The sequence below is a fragment of the Gigantopelta aegis genome, chromosome 8 (genome assembly GCF_016097555.1).
Source record: "Gigantopelta aegis isolate Gae_Host chromosome 8, Gae_host_genome, whole genome shotgun sequence".
Classification (NCBI taxonomy): domain Eukaryota; kingdom Metazoa; phylum Mollusca; class Gastropoda; order Neomphalida; family Peltospiridae; genus Gigantopelta; species Gigantopelta aegis.
In genome coordinates, this window is record NC_054706.1 from 25,350,254 (window position 1) to 25,364,761 (window position 14,508).

General features: G+C 40.9%; 1 protein-coding gene across 1 annotated transcript; it reads right to left on the reverse strand.

Moving 5' to 3' along the window:
• Nucleotides 1–8,834: 8,834 nt before the first annotated feature.
• On the reverse strand, nt 8,835–14,251 carry LOC121378519. Its single transcript, XM_041506723.1, has 3 exons — nt 13,889–14,251; nt 11,446–11,574; nt 8,835–9,961 (listed from the first exon to the last, which is right to left on the reverse strand). The coding sequence occupies exons 1-3, from the start codon at nt 14,088–14,090 to the stop codon at nt 9,489–9,491; spliced, it is 804 nt and encodes a 267-aa protein (XP_041362657.1). The 5' UTR covers nt 14,091–14,251; the 3' UTR covers nt 8,835–9,488.
• Nucleotides 14,252–14,508: the final 257 nt, after the last annotated feature.

The following is a 14,508-nucleotide window of genomic DNA, read 5'->3' on the forward strand; positions in this document are numbered from 1 at the left end:
TTTCTTATTGAGTGATATGTGATGTTGCTGGTGAGTTTATTATATATTTTTACTCACATGTTTTAGAATATGTTAATGATTTTTATGTATATATATATATACTACTCAAAAGAATTTAAGGGTCAAACATTTATAACCAAATAAGTTTCAGAGTGTATTAGATTGATGATGTAAACTACACCAAATATTTTATTTATTGTTCCATATTTACAAAAACCCACAAATAAACGTCACTGTATACAAGAAAGTCACATGACATGCTGTCAAAGTTGAAGGTTGTCAAACATGGATTTTACACATTAGAACATTCGTTTAATAGTGTGTGAATCCACCCCTGGCGCGAATACACTCGACACATCGTTGCCTCATGCTGTTGATCAGACGTCTGAAGAACTCTTGGGGAATGGCCTGCCACTCTGCCATAAGAAGTTGACCCAGATCATGAAGGTTGGCTGGAGAGGCATGGTTATCCCGAACTCTTCTGCCTAATTCGTCCCAGGCGTGCTCTATTGGGGCCAAGTCAAGCGAATATGCTGGCCAATCCATCCTAGCGATACCTTGTTGTCTGAGAAAGTCCGTTACCACCCTGGCGCGGTGGGGTCTGGCATTGTCATCCTGCAGAACTGCCCCGCCGCCAATCTGCTGAAGGCCTGGGAGAACCAACGGCCGGATAATCTCATTCAGATAGCGGATTCCATTCAGATTGCCATCCACCACATAGAGGGGGGTCCTGTGGTGGATAGAGATGCCGCCCCACACCATGACGCTGCCACCACCGAACCGGTGACGTTGTCTAACGTTAACGTCAGCGAAGCGCTCCCCAGGACGTCTGTAGACACGAACCCGACCGTCGTTGAAATGGAGACTAAACCTGGACTCATCAGTGAACATCATTCGACCCCACTGAACACATTGCCACCGCAGATGAAGCGTGCACCATTGACGTCTGGCCGTTCTGTGACGTGGTAGGAGTGGTGGTCGAACAACCTGGCGACGGCAGCGTAGATTATTGGCTCTCAGACGATTGCGTATGGTTTGATCAGACACTCGAGTTCCAGTCGCAGTCCGCAGATTGTCACGTAATTGGCGTGCAGTGGTTGTGCGTTGACGTAGAGTCATATTGGTGATGTAGCGGTACTCTCTATTTGTAGTGCTTCGGGGTCTTCCCGAACGTGGACGATTTCGAACAGAATTCGTTGCTTGGTACCGTTGCTACAGTCGGCCAACGACACTCTGACTGACACCAATTCTCAGAGCAACATTTCTTTGCGTATTGCCATCCTGAAGCCAAGCAATAGCCCTTCCTCGATCTTCGATAGTCAGTTGACGTCGTACCATTGTCGAATTTGGAGTGTGCACCGTACACGAACGCAAGCTCCAATTATACGGAAATTCAGCATTGGGAACATGGAATACACGTGCAAAGCGTGCAAATGAAGCGCTTTGTGAAAAAGCAAGTTATGGGCACTTAGCAGACCTTTCGCTTTCGCCCTAATTTACGTGCAAATGTAAGCATGTTTTCGCCATTAGAACTAGTCGACAGTGTCAATGACAGTGGATTTTAATTCATTTATGGGTTGCTTAGACCCACTTTCGTCAAAATGGAACAATACCATGCGTGACATTATGGTCTAGCTAATATAATTGACATTCAGAAAATAATGTCGAAAATATCGTCTGACCCTTAAATTCTTTTGAGTAGTATATATCAAGCCTATAACGTTACACTGAAACCCATACTTATAAATGTTATGTATTTTATTTTAGGTTTGATATGATGGTTACTAATAAAACTGAATATAAGTCGACCCACTGAGTTCAGTCATTCTGTAAACCACCCCAGAGGTTACATAGTCATATGCGGTATCCTATACAAAAGGTTTTGAAATGATGTATACTAATAGATTTTATTTAAATGTGTGTCAAAATGTCGTAAACCGGTTTCACACCACGTTTTATGTACATGTGAAAGAGAATCATAGGCGTATGTGAATCATTTTTACAGAACTAAACGTAAATGCTCGAATCTGGATAACCTTTATTCACATCATCATTACTGCCGAACAGCCTATAATATATACTCTTCACAAAAAGTAGGGGAACTCTAATAAGAATTTACAATTGCCAAAATTGTAAGGTATATTAGCTGTGGGGAATGGTTGTATGATAAATTACAACCAGTAGTTCAGTATTACAGTAGGTTTTATGACCACCAAAGATCTTGAAGGACGATTGGGGTCAGAAGTGAAATTTGAAAGTTGACGTTTTTTTTATCAGTAAATTGCAAACTCAAACAATAAAAATGACTAAAAACAAAACAATAACAACTGTATGATCAACAGAATGAAAACGATCGACAGAAATAATGTTCCACAGTGATTAATGGACCTTCCTGGAAATTGTCAAATCGAGAATGACACCCCACGCACGTGAACTGTGTGATGCATGCGAAAACTATGGAATGTGTTTCGGTGTCTTGATAAACAGACCTGAACGTTCTTTACTTGGATGTCTGTGGTCAAAACGTATGTTCGGTCTAATAGTTGATATTAACATTAATATTTCAGGTTCCCCAGGTTTTTGTAAGAGTATAGTTGCAAACGAATCACTACGTTGTTTTACGTGGACTACAACCAATCTCCGTGGATAGAATGATGGAAAAACATGCTGAAAAAGTTTCAGGCCAGTTCATTCTGCCCGAATATCTCTATCGCTTTTGCCCGAATTTGAAGATTTGCCCCCCCCCCCCCCCCCCCTCGCACGCACGCACGCACGCACACACACACGGCTCGTACGCACACACGTCTCGTACGCTTATATGGCCGTTATATAACATTTATCCTGCAACGAGTTGTTTTAAAACGTATTTAAAGAGTGAATGCAAGTTGAATACGTTTTTGAACAACGAATTGAATGTGTTTTTATACAACTAGTTGTAAGATAAATGGTATCTAACGGACACGGATGTAGTATTATCCTTTTTTTAAATAACAAAAAAAAACAGGTTTAAAATAAATTTAAACGTCTTTTTCAACTAAAACATATTGACGGGTTTTTCTCTTACAGGTAACTTATATAATTGCGTCAGTTTCAGGTTAATGTATACTTCACAAAGCAATCGATTGGATGGTATTACAGGGGCGACCTGGTCATCATCTGGGAGCAGCCAGCGTGCCTTTAAATTGTTATCACATATATGTGTTAATAGTTTGTGTTACCAAAAATAGCAAATGGTGTGTGTAAGAATAGGGCTTATTGCACATAAAACATTGTAATACGTGTGTTTAAAAGAAAATAGGTCGTACTACGATAAAACTATAAATATACTAGTCACAACAAGTTAAAAGCACATCAAATGTTCTTTTACCTTTTAAAAAATTAATTTAAAAACTTCAGGGGAGGTGATAGGTAATAAAAAGCAGTTTATAGACGTGGGTAATGCTTTGCATATTGCATGTATACCAGCCTTTTACTGCCAACCTGTTTGGTTGCTGGTAGAAAGGGTTTTGCTAATGCATTAAAAAAAATCGAGAATTGTTTTGGGTTTGTTTTGTTTGTTTGGGGTTGTTATGTGTTGTAGTTTTTTCTGTTTTTTGTTGGGTTTTTTGTTTTTTGTTGTTGGGTTTTTTGGTTCTTTTGTTGGGGTTTTGTTTTTGTTTTTTTTTTTTGGGGGGGGGGGGGGTTGGGGGGGTTGTTGTTGGGGTTTTGTGGGGGTGGGGGTGCCAAACAGGACACGTGCTCTCCACCGTTTTGATGTTCACAATTTTTTATGTCTGATTAGGGTTGGTATAAAATTATTTGGATAACAATGCTACCAAGACATAAACTGAGCAGTTTGGGCTGTGTCTAAGGGGTCCTGGCATTGCTGAATGATGGCGAACCCATGAGACCAGGAGCGAGACACCTGCAATTGAGTAATTCCGTCATCCAACAGCTGAAGGGCGTTTTTGTACCGTTTTTGTTTTTGTGCTTGGGGCCCATTTCACAAAACATCGTAAGTTTACGTCTGCGACTAGCGGTTATACCAGTCATACGTTTACACGTGTTTCACATCTATTTCACAAAACATCGTAAGTTTACGTCTGCGACTAGCGGTTATACCAGGCATACGTTTACACGTGTTTCACATCTATTTCACAAAACATCGTAAGTTTACGTCTGCGACTAGCGGTTATACCAGTCATACGTTTACACGTGTTTCACATCTATTTCACACAGGGGCGGGACGTAGCCCAGTGATAAAGCGTTCGCTTGATGCGTGGTCGGTCCAGTATCGATCCCCGTCGGTGGACCCGTTGGGCTATTTCTCGTTTCAGCCAGTGCTGCACAACTGGTGTAACAAAGGTCGTGGTATGTACTATCCTGTCTGTGGGATGGTATAAAAGATCCCTTGCTGCTAATCGAAAAGAGTAGCCCATGAAGTGGCGACAGCGGGTTTCCTCTCTCAATATATGTGTAGTCCTTAACCATATGTTTGACGCCATATAACCGTAAACAAAATGTGTTGAGTGCGTCGTTAAATAAAACATTTCCTTCCTTCTATTTCACACAGAAAATTACATCATTGTGGAAGATGGAGCATTTTAGGGACAGAAAAGAAGAAGAAGAAATACATGTATGTGTACTTCAAACTATATTAGTGTTCTGTTAGTAGTAATAAGAATTGTGATTTAGTCGTAGATTTACGTTTGCGTGCAAAACTAGGCTTACGATGCTTTGTTAAATTGGGCCCTGAACCTCTTTTGGATATAAGCACGTAAATATTTAAGTAACAGTAACAGTACCAGTGGCAGGGCGAATGAGCTATCCCACTCCAGGCTCAGTGGTCATATGTCCCTTAACTTCTTGTGGCTAGTATATAGATAAATCAGATGCATGTAAAACACACTAGATATATTACACGTAACTATGTATTACTATACACTGGACTAGACGTTGATATTATTTTACTAAGCTATTTAACCAGGTTAAATAAGAATTAAACAGATTTACTATTCTTAATTGGGCGACATTAGAATATAAATTAGAATCTGAGATAACTATCTATACAATAATGTATGTATGTATGTATCTCTCTCTCTCTCTCTCTCTCTCTCTCTCTCTCTCTCTCTCTCTCTCTCTCTCTCTCTCTCTCTCTCTCTCTCTCTCTCTCTCTCTCTCTCTCTCTCTCTCTCTCTCTCTCTCTCTCTCTCTCTGTGTGTGTGTGTGTGTGTGTGTGTGATTTCTTCTACCCCGTCTCTCTTTGTCATTTTCTGTCCTGTCTATGGTTCATATAAAAGATCCATTGCTGCTTTTCGGTAGAAAGTAGCCTGGCATTGTGGTGGCCTCGGGTTTCTTCCTTAATTCTAGACCAAGTATCAAAATAACCATAGGTTAAACACCAAAATAGCTGTTGTGTAAAATACTCTACGGTGTTTGTTCACCTAACATACCTTTCCCACGTTTTCATTTCAATCCGAACATTGCTCTGCACTTGATATGTCAAAGATCGTACATGAGATTTGCATGAGATTTGAATGTGCTTATAGAAAGCTTAACTGTTCAACATGAATAATAGAAACAACCTATGTAATGACAGAGCGCTTCTTTTTCAAACACAACATCAAGTATTAGACTTATCGATCGTATTACGCTTACCAATGACATCTACTTATTAAAGGCTCTCTCTCTCTCTCTCTCTCTCTCTCTCTCTCTCTCTCTCTCTCTCTCTCTCTCTCTCTCTCTCTCTCTCTCTCTCTCTCTCTCTCTCTCTCTCGAAACAATCATATTAAATTAGACAACATATATCTGCACTGTAAAATGTGCTCAGGTGTTCGTTGAAATACATTTAAGATATATACTGTGTATTGCGTCTACGGCATAGCGTCCGCGAGTGATCGTTCTCCTGAACACGATCCTCCATGTCTACTACATGCATAAAACTAAACTGATAACAAAAGGGTAAAGTTTGTTTTGTTTAACGACACCACTAGAGCAATATTAATCATCGGTTATTGGATGTCAAACATTTGGTAATTCTGACTTATAGTCTTAGAGACGAAACCCGCGAAATGTTTCCATTAGTAGCAAGGGACCGTTTATATGCACTGTCCCAAAGACAGGGTAGTACATACTACGGCCTTTGATATACCAGTCGTGGAGCACTGACTGGAACGAGAAATAGCTCAATGGGCGAACTGATAACAAATACATTATTATATGTGTACAAAACGTGTTTATTATAATTAATAATATTAAGGCCATGTAACAAATTATATATTTATAATAATAACATGCATGACATGTTATTATTATTATTTACTTTTATATTAATATCAAAACAATTATATACACGTTTGAATCGTATAGCGATAAATATTTGTATAAATATACACCGAGTATTATTATTTCAAAGACAATAATTATAATACGCATTAACACTACCGTCACAGCATTACACTAGCACACACGTTCCATAAAATATTATACATATTATATGTTAATATGTACACACCATTTAATATATTTGCCAAGTTCTAGTTACACGACTGTTTGAATCAACCGTATGTTACATTGGCGATTCCTGAATGGGATCACAGGGGCTCTGTGGCACTCCCACCCACACCAAGTGCCCTTTTAATTATTTTTCTTTAAAACATTATCATCATCAATAAGATATAACGCTAAATAGCCCTGAAAACACTATGTCTATGGGCATTTTTATTTCAAAATAGTTCAGGCAGTATGCTCCCGATACCCTCTACAGATCTGGTCCCCTTTGGGAGATAGGCTTATTATAAGATAAGACTCGTTTGACAAGTTACTTGTCTATGACACCCCCTATGGAGTAATAATTGACTTACGTATGAAATGGTTGATCACACACACACACGGTAGGTAGGTAGGTCGGTAGATGGGTAGATGGAAGATAGATAGATAGACAGATATACAGACACACACACACACACATACACACACACATATGAATGTATATTGTATATGGGATGTGAATACGAGGTGGCAGTTAACTTTAATGTAAAGTGACAAAGGGCTTGATTGTGAAGTAACAGATGACATGAATATGAAGTGCTAGAGAACTTGAATACGAAGTGGCAAACACCATGGATATGCAAATACAGACAGCTTGAATGTGAAGTGATTTGTGGAATAGGTATGAAGTGCTAGAGAACTTGAATACGAAGTAACACAGAACTTGGAGTATAAGGCTATAACTATGCTGTTTGATTCGGAAGCGATAGGGGATACATAATTTGAATAATTTGAAAACTGCTGTTGCTAATCGAAAGAACCAATTTAGAAACCACCATACAAACACTTTGCATGTATCACGATGTGCATTGTCACTTTTAGATGTTGAACTTCATGATACATGTACCTTCATATCCCACCATACAATTTCAAGCCTTGTAAAGTTTATATACTTAACTCCAAAAGAAACGCGAAAATTTTAAAATATTAAAAAACCCACATTTGAATAAACTATGTACAAATCGATTAAGTTGACCAATAGCCATCTTGTCAGCGTATCCAATTCCACATAACGCATGAAAAAAACGAGTACAGTGTGACGTCACGCACGTGCTGAAATTGACGACCAAAATCGATCTGGAATGCAAAACGGGTGGATCATGAAAGATGCGAATTGCACGTGAAACACTACCAGGCCTGGGTATAAAAGAAACGCCAGACAGCAATGTTCAACTCATTTTACGAGTAGCGATACAACGATGCCACGACTTAACGCTGATTCCAGACATAGAGCTTTGGGGAATTTGGAGGCCGGAATGGATGCCAGGCAGGTTGCACGTGCTTTCGGTGTCCATGTCTCGACAATCTACCGTCTCATAGACCGATTTCTACAGAACAACAACGTCGTCGACCGTCCACGTAGCGGCCGTCCCAGAGTGACGTCACAGCGCCAGGACCGTTACATCGTCCGAACTCACATGCGTGATCGGTTCGTACCAGCCACCACAACAGCCCGGCAGACAGTGGGAACCCACAACCGCCCCGTTTCCTACACCACGGTACGACGTCGTCTGATCGCCATCCATCTGAACTGTCGTCGACCGTACATTTGACAACGTCTCACACAGCGACACCGCCTTGCACGACACAACTGGGCTGTTCTGCATCGACAGTGGCGGAACCGACAGTGGCAGAACATCGTCTTCTCCGACGAAAGCCGCTACTGCTTAGATAGGGCCGACGGTCGTATGAGGGTGTGGAGGCGTCGAGGTGAGCGCTTCACAGATGCGTGTGTTATGGAGAGGGACCGTTGGGGAGGACCTTCCGTCATGCTGTGGGGTGCCATATCCTGGGGACGTCGTGTACAACCTGTCATCTTCGACAACAACGGCCGAGGACGCGGCAGGGGCGTCACAGCATAGCGCTACATCGACGAAGTGCTCACGCCTGTGGTGGTGCCTTTTTTCGCGGGTCACCGTCAGATGGTTTACCAGCACGACAACGCCAGGCCACACACGGCACGGGCCACCCAGGCATTCCTGGCACAGCACAACATCATCACAATGGACTGGCCAGCTTTAAGCCCGGATCTGAACCCCATCGAGCACTTGTGGCACGAGGTTCAGCGCATGATGAACCAACGCCCTGCTCCCGTGGTGACACAGCAGCAGCTCCGCCAGGCCGTCGTGGACACCTACAACAACGTGCCCAGGGCCTTCATCAGGAACCTCTTCCTCTCCATGGGTAGGAGGTGTGCGGCGGTCATGGCCAGCAATGGCGGACACACCCGCTATTAGTGGACATGTTTGAGTGGCATGTGACGCCATTGAAGAAGCGCCATTGAAGAAGTTTTTCATAGAAACGATTATTTTAAGAACTTTGGGACGTATTTCAATGAGTGCACTCAAAACCTCCAATCTACGTATTCGCGTTTCTTTTGGAGTTAAGTATATATAACAATATATAATCTTGAATATTAAACAATTATAGATGGTTTTTATATGAAATGGCAGATGGCTTAAATAAGAGGTGAAAAAAGACCTGAATATGAAATCGCATAAGACAGGACTATGAGCCAATAGAATACTGGAATATTAAGTAATGGAATATTTGAAGAAGATGATGTAATAACGCCTTAATATGTAGGATTTCCACCATCTGCTTTTCTAACCATGTCAAAGTCTCTGAACAGGAAATTGTCACAGAACACACCAGGCTTGGTGCTCATCAAACTATTAGAGTTCAGACTCGAGGCTTACAGAGTCTCAGACTTTAACGCCATAGCAACGTCATGCAAACAGAATGCGTGAGACGTCAGCAGAGGTTTGAGTCCTCGACCCATATTTTCGAAGCAATCTTAGCGCTACGAAATCGTAAAAGCATCGTAGGCTGTAACGTCACTACGGCACATGCCATAGTGACGTCATAGTTTACGATGGTTTTGCGATTTCGTAGACTAAGATTGCTTCGAAAATATGGACCCAGACTCTTTAAAGTTTCAAAAGCGCCGACCCTGCATCTCAGTATCTTTGATCATAATCATAGCGCTGCGACGACTGGTACATCTTTCTTTGATTTCCGCTGTAGTATTGGTAATGATCTGGTTCGTAACCCGATTTGTACTGCGACCGATACCCGGGCTGGTAGCGGGGTATGTCCTGCATGGGCATCTTGTCTCCACCACTGTAACCGTGTTGGTGGGGCTGCTGGTACTGCGACTTCTGCAGCTGTGAATGCTGGTACTGGTGGTTTGGCTCCATCTGGTGTCTCGGCATCTCGCGCATGGCCAGGTCCGACAGTTCGGAGTCTTCCTTGCCGGGATCGTGGAAGTAACAGCTGGCCACGACAGCCGCAATGGAGAATATAGTGACGAGGCCAGACCCGACAACGGCCAGAGCAAATGACCAGGACAACTTATTGCCACTGCCAGAAATGATCTGGTTATCAATGCCCCAAGTGGCGTACAGTATTTCTCCAACGATGCCGAAAACGCCTGGAAATGGAAGCGATAAATACATTTAAAAAAACAAAAACACAAAGTTTAATGTTTGTTTTGTTTAACAACGCCACTAGAGCACGTTGATTTATTAATCATCGGCTATTGGATGTCAAACATTTGGTAATTTTGATATATAGTCTTAGAGAGGAAACCCGCAACATTTTCCTATTACTATCAAGGGATCTTTTATATGTACCATCCCACAGATAGGATAGCATATACCACGACTTTTGATATACCAGTCGTAGAGCACCGGCGGGAACGAAATATAGTCCAATGGTCCCACCGATCCCAGACCGACCGCGTATCAGTCGAGTGCTTTACCACTGGGATACGTCCCGCCCAACTAGCATAGAAAGTTGAATACGTATTTAAAGAAAAACAACACTAGCAAACAAACAAACTGGAAGACGTATAGTAATGGAAATATTTACTGAAATAATTAATAAGTGTACATGCATGTCATAAGTAAATAGACAGATAGACGGACGCTCCATTGGTAGAGCGTTCGCTTTAGGTGGTTAGATTGTAGGATAGAACCCATCGGTGGTATGTCTGTGAAGAAAGTGGATATAAAAAGATCCATTGCTGTTATATATGTATATTATCGAATGTTTCACATCCAATGGTTAATAAAGGAAATATTTTATTTAACGATGCACTTAACACATTTCATTTACGGTTATATGGTGTCAGACATATGGTTAATGACCACACAGATATTGAGAGAGGAAACCCGCTGTCGCCACTTCAAGGGCTACTCTTTTCGATTAGCAGCAAGGGATCATTTATATGCAACATCCTACAGACAGGACAGTACATACCACGGCCTTTGTTACACCAGTTGTGGAGTACTGGCTAGAACGAGACATAGCTAAATGGGTCCACCGACGGGGATCGATCCTTGACCGACCGCGCATCAAGCGAACGTTTTACCACTGGACTACGTCTCGCCCCCTCCAATAGTTATTGATTAATAAACCAACGTAATCTATAGATGTCTTTAAACAAAACAAACTTGAACGACTGCAAAGCTGGGACCGTTACTTGACTAAAAAAACAAATGTGTTTTCTGTTTTATCTTGCGACTGTCTTGATGTCTTAAAGACAGATTCACCTACTAAATGACCCAACAAAATATTGCCTGAAAATATTACATTTATCTTGTCATGAAAAGTATTAAACATACAATCAGTCGCATCGTCCGTATATTTCATTTTTTTAATGATATTTTGGTATATAATTGAAGAAAAGAAGAAAAAATCGTCCATTTTAATTAATGCTTCCAATTAAAATATTAGTTAAAGAGGAACATACACATAGTGTATTATTTCAGTTGTCGTAACACCTGTGATGCTGCCCTTAGCAGATCTATAAATGATCGTGAGACCATGCCTTTAAACATAGAAGTCAACACCCTAATGACGCTCGGAATACTTCGGTCGAATACAGAACCTCCGGTAGTCATCGTGTCTTACCTGCGAGTATTGCCGAGATGACAATCGATAAAGGGTTGGCGTTTGACGAAAAGAATCCTATAAAAGCGTTGATCACGGCTGACAGATGAAAGGCGCAGGCCGCTATCTCCATACCCCGAACAACAACAGCTGCAATAAAAAAAAAATGAATGATATTATTAGTCTTTTTTTGTTTGATAAAGTTTAAGTGTTATAATGTATTTTTAATACATGTTATGGGGTGGTCAACACTAGAACAAATAAAATATTTGATTTCAATTTGATAAAAGTTAAAGTTAAACTAAACAAAGTTTAGTTAAACGACACCACTAGAGCACATGGATTTATTAATCATCGGCTACTGGACATGTGGTAATTTTGACTAGATTAGAGAGGAAACCCGCCATATATTTCTATTAGTAGCAATATTAAGGGATATTTGTATATGTACTACCCCAAAGATAGGATAGCGCATACCAAGGCCTTTGATATACAAGTCAGGTGCACCGGCTAGAACGAAAAATAGCTCAGTGGGCACAGCGACGGGGATCGATCCTGGACCGACCGCGCATCAGACGACGCTTTATCACTGATCTACGAATAGCCGCATAATAAAAAGGAATTAAAAAGGAATTACATAAAGGTGTTTGGAATTATATAAATAAATAAAAAATTAAACTGGTTAATTGTCAATATAAAATATTATATTTATATTATGAAAATAAGAAAAGTCAAATTGAACAAAGATGCCATTAAAAATAGTACATATGAAAAGTTGAATGTTGAAAAATTTAGATTTTATAAAAGTTGTAACTATAAAGAATATGATGAGTATTGGTCACCTTGGTTCAGTGTTTTAGAAACAAGTAACAATTAATAGGAACATATTGTGTTAATAGCAGAGAAATGTAAGATTGATAATACAGTTTGTTACGTATGATAGACATATATAACTCGGGACTTGTCTAAAACATGTTCTTTTTCTACATCAGTCTTCTGTATGTGTGTGTTGTTGTATGTGTTGTTTTGTCTGTGGAAACGTGCATATAAAAGATCCTTTTCTGCTGATGGAAAAAAAAATATGGCAGGTTTCCTCTCTAAGAATACATGTAAGAATTACCAACTATTCGAATCCAATGGCCTATGGTTAATAATTCAATGACTGGGTTTCGTGACCGTGTGTATACCGACCTATAAGCCTAGGGCGTAACCGCCACGTCGCCCAGGTCGGTTTGAAACTTTCGCCGTCATTAAACAAGAATGTCATGCATGGCATACCACCTTAAGGTATCCCGTCACATCCCAGGGAACAATCCCAGCTACGGGTGGCAAACGCTAAAGAAAACACCATCCCAGGTACACATCACCGTACAATTGTATTGAAATATCGTATCGGTCCACTTACTTATTGCAGTTCAATGCTAATATTCTCAATTGCTCACAACAAATTAAGCAACTTAAGTTCTCCCACTCCTCTCTCCTCCATTAAAATCATCCTTCCAACTATATGTCGACTTATTTTGACAATAATACATGTATATCGCATACATGCCGGTGTCACAACACTCAAAAATGTCAGTGACATATATTGAACAAGAGCAGACAGCTAGTTCACTGCAGTTGCAGTTAAAATACATCATGTCAATCAATCCTGGAGGGTGGGGGTGGGGGTGGGGGTGGGGGATGGGGGGTGTGGGCGGGGCGGTGGTATTCTTTTTGGATTATTTTCAATTTTGCTCCGCGATTGATATATCGAAGCCCGCGGTATGTACTGTCCTGTCTATGTGCATTCCCGGTAGGAGTGTGGCGTCAGGGACAGCCAGTTTCCTCATATCCGCCATCTCTCTGTCTCTGTCTCTCTCTCTCTCTGCCTTTCTTCTCACTCTATTTTGTTCTCCATAATTTAACATGGCTTCAGTTATGGAAGGACATGCATGCCTTTCTTTTGTCTTTATTTTTAGTTCATCTACTGATCTACCCTTGGCATATCTAATAATAATATCTACGGTCCCCATAAACTCCTACGATCAAGGGTCATAACCCTTTGAAAATGGGTAAATAGCCATGAAAGTTGAGCTTGATCTTTAACAGTACATGATACGGCATGAGTTCGACGCGTAAACACCCCCAGCTCTGTATCATTTGGCATTGCAAAAAAAAAACGTTGGAAAACTTATTTTCACATCTCCTGAGTTCAAGGGTAAAAACTCTGTCAAAAATAAGTAAATCCATATGACAGTCAAACTTGATCTGTAACAGTACACAATAAAGCTATACACAAAATCAATTTCAGCTCATTATCTCGATGCATTGTGACAATAAAAAGATACGTAAAACTATATGTGGGACATACGGACAGACAGACAGAGAAACAGACAGACAGAGGGACAGAGATAAAACCTATAGTCCTCTCCGGTTGGACAGGTAGGAGACTAAAATTATTATGATATATAAAAGCATTCACCTGCGTGTTGCTCGATATAGTTGCAGTTGGAGAATCCTTCATTACATGCCTGCCACAGTCCGGCTTCCAGTACCCCATCTGTAGTCAGACTCACGCGATACCACACGGGCGTTCCAAACCCGACCACGAAAATGACGAAGCTGACCACAATTCCAATAGTTCCTATTTTATAAATGATCGGCGTTTGAGACCAGCGCGGCATGGTGAAGAGACGTCCAAAAACTCGGACCCGAGCGCGGTGTCCTCAGACGTGTTTTGTTTGCTTATTCTTTGGTAGATGGTATGCGAGGAGTATAATATTTCTTGTTGACGATACCGTGACCTACCTGTACATACCTCGGTGTTACCGCCCTCCTATTAATACTCACAGTGCCATACAGCGAAACAGAGGTACGCAGCTCGATCCACCTGACTAGGCGTACCCGATAACAGGCTATCAAATTTCGTGAATCAGACTGAATTATTTGTATAGCTTCTCAGTGCAGGCTTGTGCTACTTAAGTAAGGTGGAGATAACGGGGCGTGGCACGTCTCCTTTGTAACATAGCGGCCTTCAGGACGTAAAATGTCCTGCAACTTGATTTTTGTAAAGTATATATTTCTAATTTCCATAGTACAAAA

Bases quoted from the DNA above. Each gene is read 5' to 3' on its own strand.
- LOC121378519 (XM_041506723.1), bottom strand. From the start codon at position 14,090: ATGCCGCGCTGGTCTCAAACGCCGATCATTTATAAAATAGGAACTATT. The intron at 11,575-13,888 runs GTGAATGCTTTT...TTTTTATTGCAG, and splicing joins CTATATCGAGCAACACGCAG to CTGTTGTTGTTCGGGGTATG. The intron at 9,962-11,445 runs GTAAGACACGAT...TTCCATTTCCAG, and splicing joins CATCTCGGCAATACTCGCAG to GCGTTTTCGGCATCGTTGGA.